Source organism: Macrobrachium rosenbergii, chromosome 15 (genome assembly GCF_040412425.1).
Source record: "Macrobrachium rosenbergii isolate ZJJX-2024 chromosome 15, ASM4041242v1, whole genome shotgun sequence".
In the NCBI taxonomy this organism is placed as follows: Eukaryota; Metazoa; Arthropoda; class Malacostraca; order Decapoda; family Palaemonidae; genus Macrobrachium; species Macrobrachium rosenbergii.
In genome coordinates this window covers 21,387,054-21,404,553 of record NC_089755.1, presented here as the reverse complement: position 1 = coordinate 21,404,553, position 17,500 = coordinate 21,387,054, and the positions used below count along the sequence as shown (strand labels likewise).

At 38.0% G+C, this 17,500-nt stretch overlaps 1 protein-coding gene across 9 annotated transcripts in view; it reads left to right on the top strand.

Annotated features, from left to right (window-relative positions):
• Nucleotides 1-8,179: 8,179 nt before the first annotated feature.
• LOC136846456 (dachshund homolog 1-like) overlaps nucleotides 8,180-17,500 on the top strand; it is a 110,434-nt gene continuing 101,113 nt past the window's right edge. For 3 of the 9 annotated variants that reach the window (XM_067117235.1, XM_067117234.1, XM_067117233.1), the window contains exon 1: nucleotides 8,180-8,937. In XM_067117235.1, coding sequence (XP_066973336.1) covers nucleotides 8,291-8,937 — 647 coding nt within the window. In that variant the 5' untranslated portion in view covers nucleotides 8,180-8,290. The remainder of the gene's footprint in view (nucleotides 8,938-17,500) is intronic. The other 6 variants (XM_067117239.1, XM_067117238.1, XM_067117236.1 and 3 more) reach the window with 3 other exon arrangements.

Sequence of the window (17,500 nt, the reverse complement as noted above, 5' to 3'; positions counted from 1 at the left end):
TTCAACGCATCCTGCTGTTGGTGGTGAGGGTCTGCCCTGTGCCCTCCTGTGCGAGCTTCTCCTGGGTTTTGCCCCTGCCCACCTGCGAGCAAGGTTCATCTCTTGCATTTTGAGTGCCTTGCTGGATGCTCCGGCAATCGTCAGGAGGCCTTTTGAGGCCGGAGAAGGGCGAGCATCCCCTTTTGGCCTTATTCGCTTCACCCTTGATTATCTAGTGAAGCTTTTGCATTAAACTGTATCAAGTGGAAGCTCCCGTGGGAGCCTTCATGACAAGGGCAGTTTTTCCTCCTCTGTAAACAGCTTCAGTCTAATTTCACCGTATTGAGTGGACGTTTAGGCTACAGTTGGTTTATATGAATTAAGGTGCATCCCATTTATTTTTTGTAAATCTGCAGTGTTAAGGGAGAAGTCAATTTTTAGTGTTAAGTGTCTTCTCTGTCTCCTTATACCGTGCACACTTGAGTGAGTGTTGATTTCGTTCCACCAATGAGAGATTTCTCTCTTACTCTTCGGTATAGCAGTTAGGTAGGAGACTGTGGTATTTGTGAAGGTGTTGTATGTGGTTTTTTGGTTTTCTAGTTCCTCAAGCAGGTTTTCGGGGACATTTAGCATTATGTTGGAAGTGTTTAAGGTTTATAAATATTTTTAAAATTTTAGTTCTTGGTTCTTGTCGCTCTCTTTTGAGTGCTTTGTTACCTGAAGTCTGGTGTTTGTTAAATCTTTGTCTGGTCTGGAAACTGTTTTTTTTTTTTACAGAGGACCTGGTTAAAAAAATAATTGTTGTGGCTCTTGCTAAGAATTAAAGAATCCATAATATATATATATATATATATATATATATATATATATATATATATATATATATATATATATATATATATATATATATCATGTGTATATACTGTTTGGTAGGGTGGTGTCAGCAAGTCTCTTGAGAAAAAGTTGCTGGCCTCAAGGTATTTTCTGCACTGTAGCTGGCACTGGTACCCATTCACGTTTTCTGGTGGGCGGTATGCCAGGATCGCACAAAGGACCTCCCAAATGTAATCCTTGTACTTTGCTATTGAGCTAGAGCAGCTATTTACATTGAACACACACCTTTTTCCCTAAAGGGGAGATGGTTGCATAGGGTGTTATCCCTTATGATTGAGGTTTTTTGGGATCTGGCTGCAAGCCCTATGCCCTTCTCTTCCCTGATGCGATCAGCCACAGCCGACTAACCACAATGATGATAGTTCGCTTCTTAGGTCAACAGGGTACTGGATTTTTTTATGAAGTGGGGCCACTTACCACCTCTCTCCTCTCCCCACCAGCTAATGGGACCAATACATACATATATATATATATATATATATATATATATATATATATATATATATATATATATATATATATATATATATATATATATATATTTATATATATATGTGTGTGTGTGTGTGTGTGTGTGTGTGTGTGTGTGTGTGACGACCATTAAGCAGTTACCTGCAAACTAACACTCTGTCAGCATATAATGCCAGATTGTCCACCGCTTTCCTTTTCTTGGTTTCATGTGAGAGTGTCCGTAACTATTCTGAAATTTCATAGTTAAAACCAGAGTATCTGGTTATCGCATGAGCGAATGTAGAAAATGAAAGAAAAAATCTTTTATGCTGAAAACATTACATTCAGGGCTTTGAAAACGTAGCTGATTTATCAAAATCATTCTGTATTGTCGCTTTCCGTTTTTCTGATTATTTTAGGCTGTGCAACCATTTTGCACGACACCGGAATGCTCTCTCTCTCTCTCTCTCTCTCTCTCTCTCTCTCTCTCTCTCTCATCATTGCAATCCCATCTTCGAAATACTTAATCAACTCGTTTGTATTTCAGTTTTGCCACTTGACAATTATCTTTAACCCCACTGAATTTCTATAAGGTGTAATCTCGGTCTCTCTGTCTTTCACAGTGTCTTGTTGCTCATTTGCAATCCCTTTTACATGTCTAATCTTTTTCGCACTTCTTTGTCGTTGACTCACTCCTTTACAGTCTTGTCACTCTTCATCAACTCCCTTTCACTCATGGCAACCTATTCTCACTCCTTGACATCTCTCTCTCTCTCTCTCTCTCTCTCTCTCTCTCTCTCTCTCTCTCTACCTGTCCTTTCTCACTCAAGGATGACCCTTTCTGAATCCTTTGCAACACTCGCTCCTTGCAAGACATCCTTTCTCATCTGGATTCTCTCTTACTTCTTTGCTCTCCCCTCTCATATGCAATTCTCTCTTACCTCTTTGCCATCCTCTCTCGCTCCTTTGCAATCCTCTCTCACTCATTTGCAGTCTTGTCTCTCACTCCTTTGCAACCGTCTCTTATTCCTTTGCAGGACCCTTTCTCGGCAATATTGATCATACCCCACTGACAGGTAAAACGAACTCGAAGCATCTGAAAATGAAGGAGAAAAATATTTCACCTCCTCTCTCCTTCACCGCCCTTCCACCCCTCCCCTGCCCCTGCCCCTGCCCCGACTTGCAGGTTTCTACACAGTCTCTCTCTCTCTCTCTCTCTCTCTCTCTCTTTCTCTCTCTCTCTCTCTCTCTCTCTCTCTCTCTCTCTCTCTCTCTGCCTGAAGTTTTTAACAACCCTCCTGCTTATTAGACCATCCATAAACCTCTTAGATGGTCATTGGGGGACATTAAGACTTCCCAAAGATCGCGAGGCGGTAGCGAACATCGGAAACATAAGGCAAATCGTTTTTAATCATTCTGTTCAGCAATAACAAAAAATAAAGAAAAAAAATTGTTTTCTTTGGCAATTAGTTGCTTTATTTATTAGCAGGCACTATTAAGTTGTTTCTAGATCCATATGTGAATGATGTCATTATGACTTCGTCGTCACCCTGACCCCAACCAACAAACGAACAGCGTCGCCATGCAAAGCAGCTGTGTAAGTAACACAATGATGATGTTTCTTATTGAGACGCTCCCAGCTCCAGTTAAAGGATTTCTTGAATATTGTCATTTATCCCATAGTGATATCTCATTCCTTACTAGAGTTTTGTATTTTCATTCTCACTGTAAGTCGTTCCGCAATGGCGAGTAGTCATGCTTTCCATATTTATTACGTCCTTAGGTGTTACCTATATACTTCCATATTCGAATCATTCGTTCGTTTCATTATTTATGAATCCCATCTGACTTTGGGTGTAGAATCCATTAGTGAAATGTTTCCTGGCTCTTGTGAATTCCTGCCTCCTGCTCTGCAAAGTTTATTTCAGATGTTAGTTACTGGATCAATCAAACTTTTAAACGGGAGGGCCAGTAGACTAGCGCAAACTATGGGAGCTGGATCTATCATAATTAGATTACTGAAAGTGTGAACAACTTTTTTTATATTTGAAGAAGATTAACAACTAAATACGTTTCTTGGAGATTTTCTTCCTAAAATCTCTTTCTATTCAGAGATGCAGATACTTAGCAGCTATATTGCTAATGAATATTACATTTAATTCAGTTTTAACCGGATTAATTTGCACGCTTTAGCTTTGTATAAAGACTCAAACTGGTTTTAAGTGTAAAAATTTGTTTGTCAGTTTATTTATATTTATCTGTTGCTGTTTCCTCTATTTTTAAACATAAGACTTGTAATCTGTGGGAGCTTGCTTTGCGAGTCAACGGTCTTAAAGCTTGTTCCATATTAACTATAGCTCATTTTAAATAATAATAATAATAATAATAATAATAATAATAATAATAATAATAATAATAATAATTAAAAAATTCGTCAGTCCTTGGTGTAAGTTTCATGTCGATAAGGGGAGTGTAATAACCATAGAGTCTTCAAACCACAACCCACAAACTGTGTTAGGTCTCTGTCTGTCTGTCTGTCTGTCTGTCTGCCTGTCTGTCTGTCTGTCTGTCTCTCATACAAATTTAAAGTGTTTATTTCGGTTAACTCTGTTTGTACTTTACTCGTTTCACTAACATTCAAACGGACCATTCTCTCTCTCTCTCTCTCTCTCTCTCTCTCTCTCTCTCTCTCTCTCTCTCTCTCTCTATTCCTTTCCTTCTGTTCTTTTGTGTTTCAGAGTTCTGCATTTGTTGACTTGAAGTAGTAAACATATCATCGCCTACAGCGAGAAAGTCTGTCAATTCCAATAGTTTATTTGAAATACTTTACACTATTCGGTTTCTTTTGAATACTTTGAACCATTAGAATGCAAACGTACTCTAATTCCTTCTAACTCCTTCTCTTTTTGAGCGATTCCACGTCAGTGGTGACTTACTTCACGTCTTTACAGAAGATAGGACGAACTGCTTTACTGAGACTGGCAATGCAGAAGATGAGTTAATAGATGTCTCACAGTGGTATCTGTCATTCAGAGCAAGAGAAAAATATTTTTATGTGTATGGAAGGCATCTGATTATATTAGGCCTGGTCTTTCTGCGTTACCTGTCTTCTTTTTCGTCAAAACGTCTTAAAAAATTTTGACTTTTCTTGCATATTCTCGTCTGGAGAATTGGCATTGTAGTCTTTTAACTTTTTTTATAGACAAACTTCCTCGGCGAGAGAACAGGAGTCACTCAGAATATTTTCCTGCTGTACAGTTTCTATTGGAATATCAGAAATAATTCAGTCCCATTATGTGCAACCTCTCAATGCAGAAACCTGCGAATGATATACCTAATTCTGCTTAATAATATTCCAGCAATAAGAGAGGAAATAAGACACTGGCTGACGGGCTCCTACAGCATAAGTGTGCGAATGGATTTTATCTTCTTGCGGAAACTTCCTTCCACTTTAATGGTTAGTCCACGTGCAGCTGTAAGCAAAACTCTTTCGTTAAAGTCAAAGACTCGATGCAAGAAACAACTGTAAGCTATCTGCTGATCGCAACACAGAAACGATCGCTTAGTATTCCTTGGTTTTTGTAAGTGCATGTTCACAGTACGGGAGGAACACGAAGAAGTGTTGCACGATTATTAGAAGAGCCTGTACTTGCTGCTTAACAAGAGACAAAGATTTCGTAACTTCATAAAGCCAGTCATGAGAAAAAACTATAGGATGCCAGAAAAATACATTAACTATCTATTTTTGATCCAAATGTATCTCCACTGGCTGGGAGAGCAAAGGCCGTCCACTTTCATGAATGAAATTACAGGTTAAGATAAAAACTACCGTGACGTCACACAGTAACTAGACAGGTTGGCAAGTAAACATCAGGCGATGTAGCCGACCTTGCTTGTCCGGCGAATAAGTTCAACGAGTAGGCTACCTGACATTTCAATAAAGTAATAATAATGATGAAGATTACTAAAGTTATCTCGGCTAAATACAAATTAAAAAATCAGATGCGACTGAAAAAAATATACAGAAATTAAATCATTATTATTTCAAAATGAAATTGTTGTAAAACATACAAACAAAAATGATTGGAAGTGACAATCAAAACAAAGTAAACAAGCCATAAGTCCTAAGAACGTACTTATCGATTTATCGAATAAATTGATCTGGTTTTACAAAGAAGAAGAAGGAAAAAAACGATTAAGTAATATAACAAAGCAATGCGTTTCCTTACAAGGGGTAAATAAGGTTTATCGATTCCTAATTTCTTAGGCCTTTCTCTCCCCTTCCAACTTTCTTCCCTACCCAAATTAAGCATTATATTCCTCCAGTCCTTGCCCAGAAAAGGGCATCACATTTGCCACGTTGTCGGCCTTCGAAAAACGCATATCCCATAGTCTACAGGTCACTGACATTTTGAGCTGAATGACCTCTCATAAGAACAAGGGTTATGTCCAGCTATTTGAATCAGGATTTACCCTTTTTACCTTCAAAACAGTCATAGATTGCTCTGCAAGTTTAGAAGAGCGGAGATATAATCAAGATGCGTGTGCTTACAGAAATTAGCATACACATTCACTTCATGCCTCAGTTGTGTATATTGCTTTTGACATTTTTTTTCTTTCTTACTTTCTTCAGCATATAACAATACATAAACAAAGGTGTTACTCAATCAATAATGAACGTCAAATATAGTGTACGTTTACTTATGTCGGTCGGTCTGTCTGTCTGTCTCTCTCTTTCTCCCTCTCTATATATATACTGTATGTATATATACATATATATATATGGATACACACCCACATATATATATATATATTTATATATATATATATATATATATATATATATATATATATATATATATATATATATATATATATATATATATATATATATATATATGCTACTATACATATATAGGAAATGTTCCTGGAGGTAGGTTTCTGTTTCCTAATTGTTGCAGTTATGACTTGGACTATCGACAGATGGTCTCTTGTTTGTCAATTTTCGTAAGTTGTATTTCAACAGAGATCTTTCACATTCACAATAATATTGATCCCTGATCCCCTTTACCTGCCGAGAGTAACCGCATTCGCTGAACACCAGCACCAACATGCCGTAAATGTGCCTCGCTGTCGAACTTCTTAGTTCCAGAGGTCTTTTATTCCTCACACCGTTGGACTGTGGAACACCCTCCCTGAAGAACTAGTGCAACTGGAACTTCAGAAGTTCAAGCGAGATGCAATGCATTACTGTCCTAATACTATTGTTCTTTCATTTTAATACATTTTATATCTATTTATTAGTTTATTTTTTTCTTTTTTAGTGAGTGAGATCTCTTATTTCTGTATTTCCCTTTACCTCCTCTTACTTCTTCCTAATGAACCCATATTCTTTAGAAGCTTGAATTCCAAGTCAATGGCCTCTGTGGGGTTGTTCCATACGAGTAGGTTTCATCTTTTGAATCATGATAATAATAATGTGTGTATGTATGTATATATATATATATATATATATATATATATATATATATATATATATATATATATATATATACTGTATACACACACATATATATGTGTGTGTGTTACAGGATATCACCAATTTCACGCATGTCACTTTATATTTTCAAATATTAAGTCACAAATAACCTTCGAACTAACTATACATACCTGGGAAATAAGGTATTAAAATGATAAGAGCGCTCACACCGACCAGTAGGCTATCACTACCTGTAACTTTTTTAGTTGTTACTGGGTAACAGTAGACTTAAACAATTGGCAGTCATTGTCACATTCTCATTTTCCCTCTGTGGTAAGCTCGTCTTCAGGAGAGGTCATTTGCAAATATTTTGAAAATAACAAACGTCAAACGTTCTGGAGCCACTGGATACAGAGATATACACAAAATTTTATATAATGTATACATACATACATATATAATTTGTGTGCGTTGCCTCAGAAAGCATTGTGCTTGTCATCAAATCGTCAATGGTATCAGCCTGCAAGGATGTATCACAATACTTTGTTCGTGTTTTTTAATGTTAAAATAAATGGGCTACATATCTTAATAATTTAAATAACCTTGATCATGAAATGCAAACAGCAATATGGTAACGGGTATTTTCACAAATGAATTACACACTGACAGTGCTGTTAATTAATTTATTTGTTTTTGCTGTCTTATAGTGTCAGTTAATAGGGCAGTAAATTATAATCCCATTTATTTGTTTAATGGTCAGATATAAATTGTAGTTACTTTTAAATTTTGAACCCAACTACAAGTATTCTCATCATCCAGGTAATGGTTGATGCCGCTCTAAGCTTGTCTAAATTAATAAAACATGATGTTCAGGATAAATATGTGGAGGGCCATATTCATCAATGATTAATTTTCCATAATCACATCTACACGTGTGCATTTAGTATAAACACCATTGCGATAAATATACTTGTACCCATGTCAAGAAACTAAATCGATACATTCTATCATTCAGGTGACTCTACGGTCGATCTACAAGTATACACGGGGTGGAATTTAATCATTTGTGCAGTTTAATAAAACCGTCGTCGTCGATTCTAGCCTATAAAACACACCCAGCTTCGGCGGCGAGCGGAGGAGAAACAGCTTTTGACGGTTTCCTACCGTGCCGCCTGCTGGCTACCGACTGAAGGGAGATGCTCCTCCCCTCGGTGCGCGCAGGAAAGCCCCGCCCATACGCCCGCCCTTCCACCAATGAGATTTGAAGCCCCGCCACTCTAGCACCCCAACAACCAATCATAATGGCACTCGCAACGCAAATAATTGAGTGAGCCAGCTATCAGTTGATTGTTTGATTTTTGTAACTATTCGATTTGAAATCCGATCCAATAGCAGTTGTAGAGTTGTAGTTTGTATCTGAGGGCGTATGAGTGTGTGTGTCTTGGTGGTGGGGTGCGGACGTGTATTATACGACTGAACAGAGACACTATGAGTACAGAGGCCCTAATGGAGCCCTCAGCTGCTGCCCAAGGCGGACCTCGACCTGTAGCCTCGACACCGCCACACAAAAGTCCCTCTCCTCCGTCATCGACTTCCCTGGCGTCGCACCTACTGGCGGCTGTGTCGCAAGTCCAGAGCCTCACGTCGCAGTTGCCGCCGTCGGTACCCCTTCCCACGTCGTCGCCGTCGGGACTAGGACCCTACAGACATGGCATGCTCGGGGGCGGCATCCCTCATCAATTTCACCTGGGCTCCGACCCTCCCATGTCCTCACTCTTGGCCGGACTTAAAGACTTCCCCAGACAGTACCATTCTCCACCGCCAGTGCCCTCTTCGGAGAGTCACGAGTGCAAAATTGTGGACTACCGGGGCGCTAAGGTGGCCGCCTTCATCATTAACGGAGACACGATGCTCTGCCTGCCGCAGGCCTTCGAGATATTCTTGAAGCACCTGGTGGGGGGCCTACACACCGTCTACACCAAGCTCAAGCGCTTGGGCATCGAGCCGCTCGTGTGCAATGTGGACCAAGTTCGCATCCTGAGAGGCCTAGGGGCCATTCAGCCCGGCGTCAACAGGTGCAAACTGCTGTGCGTCAAGCACTTCGACATCCTGTACAAGGACTGCACGACTGCAAGGTACGTATCACGTGACCCTTTCCTTTCCTTGAGTAGTTAAGTTCATCTCATGAATAGTAGTCACTCCTTAAAAATGTCGCGATGGCCGATGAAAGTGTTTATGCCTCGAAGGATGGCTATCGCCCGTACAGCGATTGGTCACTAGGGCCAGGCTAGTTCTAAAATTGAATGAGATCTCGGCCGCGGTAAAGTGCTATCGGCCCAAGGGTTCAGAACTTGATTCGTCCTTATTGATTTTTGAGTGACCGAGGAAGACCGTGTAGTCATTGTCAAGAGAGAAATACGCTTACAAGGGTTTACATAAACTGCTTTCTATTTAGCAAGTGCATAAATTTAGCTGTACAAAAACGAACATTGGGGGAAAATTCCAGTTCAAATGAAGCGGTTATGCAAGTATTGCAAATATTGATTTTAATCGTGTTTCTCCATTTTTTCACGGTTAAGTTGTAGATCATAGAATGTTTAAAGCCAATTCGTTAAAAGTGATCTAATATTTCTTGGCAAATTATTTATTGACTCGAGCTGCAAATGTTGTCATGCACCAAACTGTCCGTCTAGTTACAAATGATACAGAAACCTATATCGATAATGATACACAAAGTATAGTTAAATGGAAATATCGAATGTAATAGGAAATTTGAAATAGTACTTGTTTATTTACTAGTAACGACACTGACCTTGTTATTTAAACATTGCAGACATCCCTGCAAGCATCTTCCCATTCAAACATGCATTCAAATACACACTAATATATGTAGCGGTTTTGTCATTTGCCCTTGTGTACTAATACGCAGGCAACTTATATATATATATATATATATATATATATATATATATATATATATATATATGTGTGTGTGTGTGTGTGTATGTATATATATACATATATATATATATATATATATATATATATATATATATATATATATATATATATATATATATATATATATATATAAATCTACATCCCGCTCCTTGCGCTTATCACGCATAGGCGTATACATAATCCCTCTCTCCCCCCCACACACAAATAGTTATACAAAGGTATCTATCTGTACTTGTGTAGAATATGGTTGTTTTTATCCACTTGAATGCAGACCTTTGCCAAACAATTTACCTTTTAATATGAGTGGTGGTTTATGGGTTTGACTGACGGAACCAAAAATGCTAGCTGCCATTCCCCTCCAACAACAACCTCCCCCCCCACCAAGCCATGCCACTCCCTCCCAGATATGAGAAAATAATGTCACTGCATCATAATATGTGACGTAGGCTGAGGCCTGTAGCGACAAGTGGTGAAGGGATGGGAGGGTTAAAGGGGAGGGGGTCAGGAGCAAGAAATTGGAGAAAGAATATAGGTGGGGAGGAAAGGAGTTAAGGCCAAAAGTGGATGTAGATGTACAGGGGGAGAGAGGGAGGGAGGGAGCGAGGAGGGGGGAGATGGAAGGTGGTTATGGGGGGTGGTTAGGGGTAAGCCAGCGTCAACCTGAGGCTATTTCACGTCCGTTGTCCTACTTTATTGCGCATTAGCCACATGCTTTTGCACAGACTTATTGTGGCCCTTTGCACAATAACAGTTTGCACAATATTAAATAAGAACTCAAGGCAGCTCCGGAGAGGGTGTGTGTGTGTGTGTGCGTGCGTGCGTGTGTAAGCTAATAGGTGACGAAGACTTGGAAGATATTGTTATTGCTGACTGGGAGACCTTTGTGTCATGAGGAAGGTGAAGATTCTTATTGCTGATCGTGAGAGCCCTTTTATTTGTATGGGAGGATTGGCATTGTTAGAGCTGATTGTGAGAGAGCTTTTTGTATGGGTGGGTGGATTAGGATTTGCTCTTGATGATTTGAGAAATTTTCGTGAGAATTAAGATAGTTATTGCAGATTGTGAGACTTTCTGTTTGCGAGAAATGATTTAGATTATTTCTATTTGCAATACATTTTTGGGAAGGAATGGTATTGCTGATTTATTAGACGTTTCTGTTTTTGGAGGATTTTTGTTTTGTATCGTTTTGTGGCATTTGTTAATAACCATTTCTTTTCTTAAATTTGGTACTGAATATCTCACCATTCCCTTTCAATCTCATCGGTATTGCTAAATTAGTGCATTCTTCCGTCGTAAGTTTATTGGTGTTGAGAATATTTTGATATTAGAGAATTCATTTGCAACTTACAATTTATGAAGAATTCGTATGCGGTGCGAATCTGATTAGTGTCAGAACAGCCGTGACCCTCTTCCTTCAGTCGCACTACAATGAGGCCCCAGTTGTTAATTGTCACCACTTAAATGACCACATCAGCGGGCGGTCGTCTCTCGCTCTGCTCTTTCTTTTGTGGATAGTTTAACAGCCCCTTTCAGATGCATAATACCAACCACCGTGGCCAAAAGCTACCAAACCTATTGTAGCCATTGAAATCACACACACACACACACACACACACACACACACACACATCTGAGCGACCTATTGTGGCATGTGAAATAACGCTCCCTCGCAATTTTAGGTCAGAAAAGTGCCCTCCAGTTTGTCGTGCCCTCTCGGGGCATTTTGGAGTTCAGATTTCCTTTTTCGCCGAGAGGGATAGGTTGTTATCTATGTGCTTAGAGGAAAACCAGTTAATTACATGTGATTTAGATTTTTTCAACGTATAAATATTAATTTGATGATTGTTATATGGGTGTTTTTAGGACAGTAGGTATATCAACTTCGCCATAATAAAATCTTGATTCCTGCCTTCATGTTTCGCTTGGAGACGGTACCTAACTTGGCAGGCGTTTTTGGAAACCGCTGGGGAGATGAGTCGAAGCAATTTCTAATCGGACGACACCAGTCCACTGGAGCGACGCCCGATGGACAGTCCACCCGCTAACCGATTTCGCTGGTTGTCAGAGGCTTGTTCTCCGTTTCATGCTTAAAATAGACGTTTTTGAGATTTGACATGACACCGCTCAGTACAAGAACCGGACCAAGAACTTCGTAGAGATGGCGATGGCGATAAGCGCTTTAGGTTTTATCCTTAGCCGACATGAGCGGCGGCGACGACCCGGTGTCGATGAAAGGGCTTGTCTTTCTCAGTCAGCCTGTCACGAATATCTCTCTCTCTCTCTCTCTCTCTCTCTCTCTCTCTCTCTCTCTCTCTCTTAGTGCACTTCAACGAATTTAATCGATAATCGCTCAGTTTACCAGCGTCGAATGACTGTGGCCTTACATGTGTGTCGGGACGAAGGACCTTCCGTTTAATGATGTTTTAAGTTCTATTCAATTTTTCATTATTCGTAGTAATTTATTACTGTATGTAGCAAATTATAAAAAAGTTTAAATGTGTTATTATTGGAATATTCCCAGTTTGCGAAATTTACCCAATTGGTAATCAAATGATTAAAACAATCAGCACAGAAAGGGACTTGTAATGCATTTCAATTCTTTCAGATTTTCCTTTTAATTTCCAACGAGCTTAGGAGTGATGATTTCAGTGATAATATATATGTATAAATATATTTTATATGTATATATATATATATATATATATATATATATATATATATATATATATATATATATATATATATATATGTATAATGTGTGTGCGCAGTAATATCCACCAAAATATGGTACAGGTGTGCGCAGTAATATCCACCAGAAATATGGTACAGGTACATTTAAAGAATAATGTTTCCAGCAGGCCTGTAATATGATATTCTCTCTCTCTCTCTCTCTCTCTCTCTCTCTCTCTCTCTCTCTCTCTCTCTCTCTCTCTCTCTCTCGATACACATCAAGGTAGCTATCATTTTGTGGCTTGTAATTTGATTCCTAGATATCTGAATTCGATATGAGGAAGATGATGCGGTATGCATCTGAAGATGAAGGTAGTTTCAATGAGGGTTTTTGGGAGAGGGCCCCCCCCCCCTCAAAGGAGTTGTTGTGGTTGTTTTGTTTTGTGTTAGAAGGGGCCCGTGAACCATCTAGTATCGTTATCGTCTTCTTGACTCCGTGTCTCATTAGCAAATTTGAAATACGGACTTTCCGTAATTGCCGTCATTGGATACCGGCAGTCAGCTCCGTCGTTATCCGACAGCCAGGGCCAGGAAAGAATAAGGGCCAAGGGGTGAGAGGTCTTTTGCTGCTGTCAGTGTCGTCGATTGTTCGTGTGTTCATACGTGTTTTCGTCTACTGTCCTTGCCATTCTTTAATACGATTATTACTATAAAAAAAAAACGCATCCATAAAGTAAAACGGACTATGCCCTTCAAAAAAGTTGTTGAGAGTACCATGTTTGAGTTGGGATGGGATTTCATAAACGTAATCTCGCTCATGCACACATATACTGTATATGTATAGATATATACATATATATACGGTATATATATATATATTATATATATATATATATTATATACATACATATATATATATATATATATATATATATATATATATATATAATAATTTAGCTATATATACAAATATATAATTTGTATATATAGTATGATTGTAGTTTTTATTAATGGTTGTCTTTGCATGATTGGCAGGACAGCAGATGGGGATGAAAACAATACGGTAATACTGGACTGACTGCAAGATTTGTAACGCTCAGTGTGAAATAACCTTTCCTCAAAAGTAGAGCTGACATTAAGTCCGGGAAAACACTGTCTTCTTTGGTCAGAGTGCCGGGAAATTTGCTTTTGGTCACTCTGTAATCGACAGTTCAGGTGCCTCGTATGAATCTCGTCAAGTTGATTGTGATATCCTAGATTTTTTCTCGAAACGGGATGCTAGGACATCTTTGGTTGTGCAGGCCATGTTTAATAAAAAATATGGGTGGAAGATGCTTATTATAATAATAATAATAATAATAATTATTATTATTATTATTATTATTATTATTATTGTTATTATCATTATTATTATTATTATTATAGTAATATTGTTTTGGAAGGAGTCCCTCTTTAAGAGCTATGAAATGGAAAACAATACTTTTTCCACAGCATTCAGCTTCTACAGTCTATTTTTTATTTATTATATTATCATTATTATTTTACTTGAAAGAGCTACTGGATTTTATTTAAGGCTACTAGTTATAAAACTGATATTATTATCATTATTATTATTATTATTATTATTATTATTATTATTATTATTATTATTATTTGCGTAAGAGCTAGCTTTGGATAGAGAAATTGGTTTTATTAATGGCTGATAATTATGCAGGTGTACTTTGTGTAAGGGTTAAATGTATCAGTTTTTGGTATTTTCCAATGTGGATTTTTTAAAAAATAACTGCTCACGACAAAGTCATGTACATACGTACCGGTAAATTTTAATTAAGAACACCGATAAGCTGTCTGTAATTAATGAAATCTTTGATGGAAATTGGAGTAAATTAATAATAAAAAGAAAGGAGTTTCTACGATTTTCGGAAGCAAAAAGATTTTGGACAAATTGTGAAAGAAAATCAAATTTTATCCGCTATTGTGGTTGTCACCACTGTTTGGCTTTGTTCTAAGTGATGCAAATTTTATTTTATTCGTTGCATTTTATTTTTCTTGTATTTTGAGATTTAGGTAAAACGTTAAGAATTTTATTTAAAAGAGCTTCGCGTTTCGATTTTTGTATGCCTGGTTTGATGTTAGGCTATTTGTCTCAAGGTTCGGTTTTTACAGCTCTTTTTCATTCAGTCCTGACATGTTTCAGTTACTGTGATCGAGTTACTTTTTTGAGAATGTAGTGTTGTTCCTTTTTTGTTAGTTTGATTAAGTTTTCGAATTTGCCGCTCTGTTTATGTCACTTTTGTATGGGGTGGCGGTCAATTAAAGTACCTGTATTTTTATTAGGGTTTCGATTTATAGAGCCAGGTATTCTTTCAGTTATATATAAGGATGCGATAATGCAGTGCTATGTTTGTCACTCCTCTGAGGTCTCGGGTTTTAGTTGTACTATTTTTGTCACTTTTCTGGTCTCATTATTAGTAGAGCTATCTTTGCCACATCTGAGATTCAGGTTTTAGTGTGACTGTTTTTGTCACTTTTACGAGATTCGGGTTTTAGTGGGACTATATTTGTCATTTTTCTGAGTTCTCGTTATGTTATAGGGCTATTTTTGTCACTTACGTCTCCGTTAAGCATAAGGCTATTTTTGTCACTTCTCTGAGGTCTCGGTTTTTAGTGTGACTACTTTTGTCACAGTTCTTAGGTCTCGTTAAGTGTAGGGCTGTTTTTGTTGTTATTCTGAGGTCTCGGGTTTTAGGAGGACTATTTTTGTCACTTTTCTTAGGTCTCGATTTTTAGCGGGACTGTTTTTGGCGGGAAGGTGGGCCACTTCTGAATAAGCTTTCATTTTTTAGTTTCGTTATGGTTATCGAATATAGAATTTCAAGCACTGGGACCTATGAGGTCATTCAGCGCTGAAAGGGAAAACGGCATGAAGAGCGTCTGAAAGGTGTAACAGGACGAAAACCCCGCAGTTGCACAATGAAACAATTGTTAGAGAGGGTGGAAAGTCATATGGAAGAAAGAAAATGTGAATAGAGATACAGTAAAAGACTGAAAGAGGTTGCAGCTAGGAGCCGAAGGGACGCTGCAAGGAACCTTAAGTATTGCCTACAGTGCACCACGTGAGGTGCACTGACGGCACTAACCCTCCTATTATCGATGCTGGAGTCGTAGCCATTTCAGTAGCACTTGGTCGTTTCTAGACTTTCTTCACTAAAACCATCACTTCATGACTCAGAGACAATAGAAATATATAGTGTGTGTGTTTCTTATGCAGTGTCCCCGCCAGCTTCTCGAAAATACCTAATGTCGTTGCTGCTAAATTACGGTTTCAAGCTTCAAGAATGTGATCGTTAACTATGGAGCTGATCATAATTGTCGTTGGGGTACGACGATGCTGCGCCATTTCACCAAGAAAAACCATAATCAGTATATTCACATCTCCGAGTGACAGACAGTGAAAGGGCAAAGAGTAAAAAAAAAAATAAAAAAATAAACGAAAGGGCATTTTTATTGTTTATGACCTATTTTACAAGAGCCTCTCTCTCTCTCTCTCTCTCTCTCTCTCTCTCTCTCTCTCTCTCTCTCTCTCTCTCTCTCTCCCTCAAGCGTACCATTCCACTGGCTGTTTACAATGTTATTCTGGTACTGGGAGCAATGTGGAATTGTTTATATAGGCTACAGTAGTATATTTATTACATTACACGCTATATATATATATATATATATATATATATATATATATATATATATATATATATATATATATATATATATATATATATTTATATGTGTTTATATGTGTATATACAGGGTATTTGTCATTAGGATGGTAATGACAACAATAGGCTGATAATTCGCAGTGTCATAGCCGATGTTTTTGAAACCGCAGTATGTAGTACCGAGAGGTTACTTGTCGCTGAGAAAAATATTGGAAATGATTTTAGGAAATATTAATTTTTTTTTTTAATTTTCAAGGCGAGGCTCAACAGCACCTCCTTGTGGGATTTCGTTTTCCAGTATTATCCACGTGTCATTTGTCCGTCGTCCCAAGCGATGTCAGTGTCTTGGGAGTACAAAGATGTCGGAAGATGCGGCGCTGTTCCATCTTCGCGTCATAAAGAAGCGACTGATCGCTCGCACTGGAATACATATTGTGCGTTCCGCCGATTTTTATCGACGGCGATTTCGTCTCTCTGCGACTTGTGTAAATATTGTTATTCGCTGTATTTTCTGAGGCACTGACCTGAGGTTGACCTGATGCAAGGACAGTGTTGGGGCCATGTAACTAATTCCTATTTTTTGGCTGAAAAGGGAAGTTACACATATGTTACTGGATGTGTTGTTTTGTGAAATTTTTGTAGGAGTAGCACTGAATACCAAAATTTATTGTTTTTTAGCTGTCCATAAAAGGAAATGTGTGTCGTTATTAATATGAACAAGTTTTAGTGCAAAGTAACTTTCATTCTACTCCATAAATTAACTTCAGAAGTACGTGAAGTGAGTTTGAAATGATCTTCACGAGTTTAAATTAAAGGAATATGGAATTGACCACTTGTTCGTTGTAATTAATTTCTTTATCTTATGAACGATGTGTCAGTATCAAATGTCTCTGTGCGTCATTATATTATGCTGAAGGAGTTATTTTTCTCCGTCAAGACAAACTGTCATTTCTCCTTAATCCCTCTTTGAATTAAATTTTGCTTTAAATTTTCATTTAAGATTATTTACTGTCCGAAAACAGGTTTTATAGGTTAGCTCATCTCGTCATGAATGAAATACAAGAACTGTTTGAATCGACTCGAAATCGCGTATACTAAGTGCTTGGGAAATCGGTCGGATTTTTGTTTTCGATAGACTTAGAAGAATGGTATTAAGATACACAGTATTCATAATTTGAGTTGTAAAGAGAATAATTCATACGCACATAGAATCAGTGATGATTTATGCCAGTTTAACTTCCTAACTTTTGGACCTTTCATTAAAACCACAGATCAAACTTTTCAGAGTAGTCGGCGGTAGATATGTTTGACTTGCCTGTTGTATTTGAACACACACACACAAACACTCACA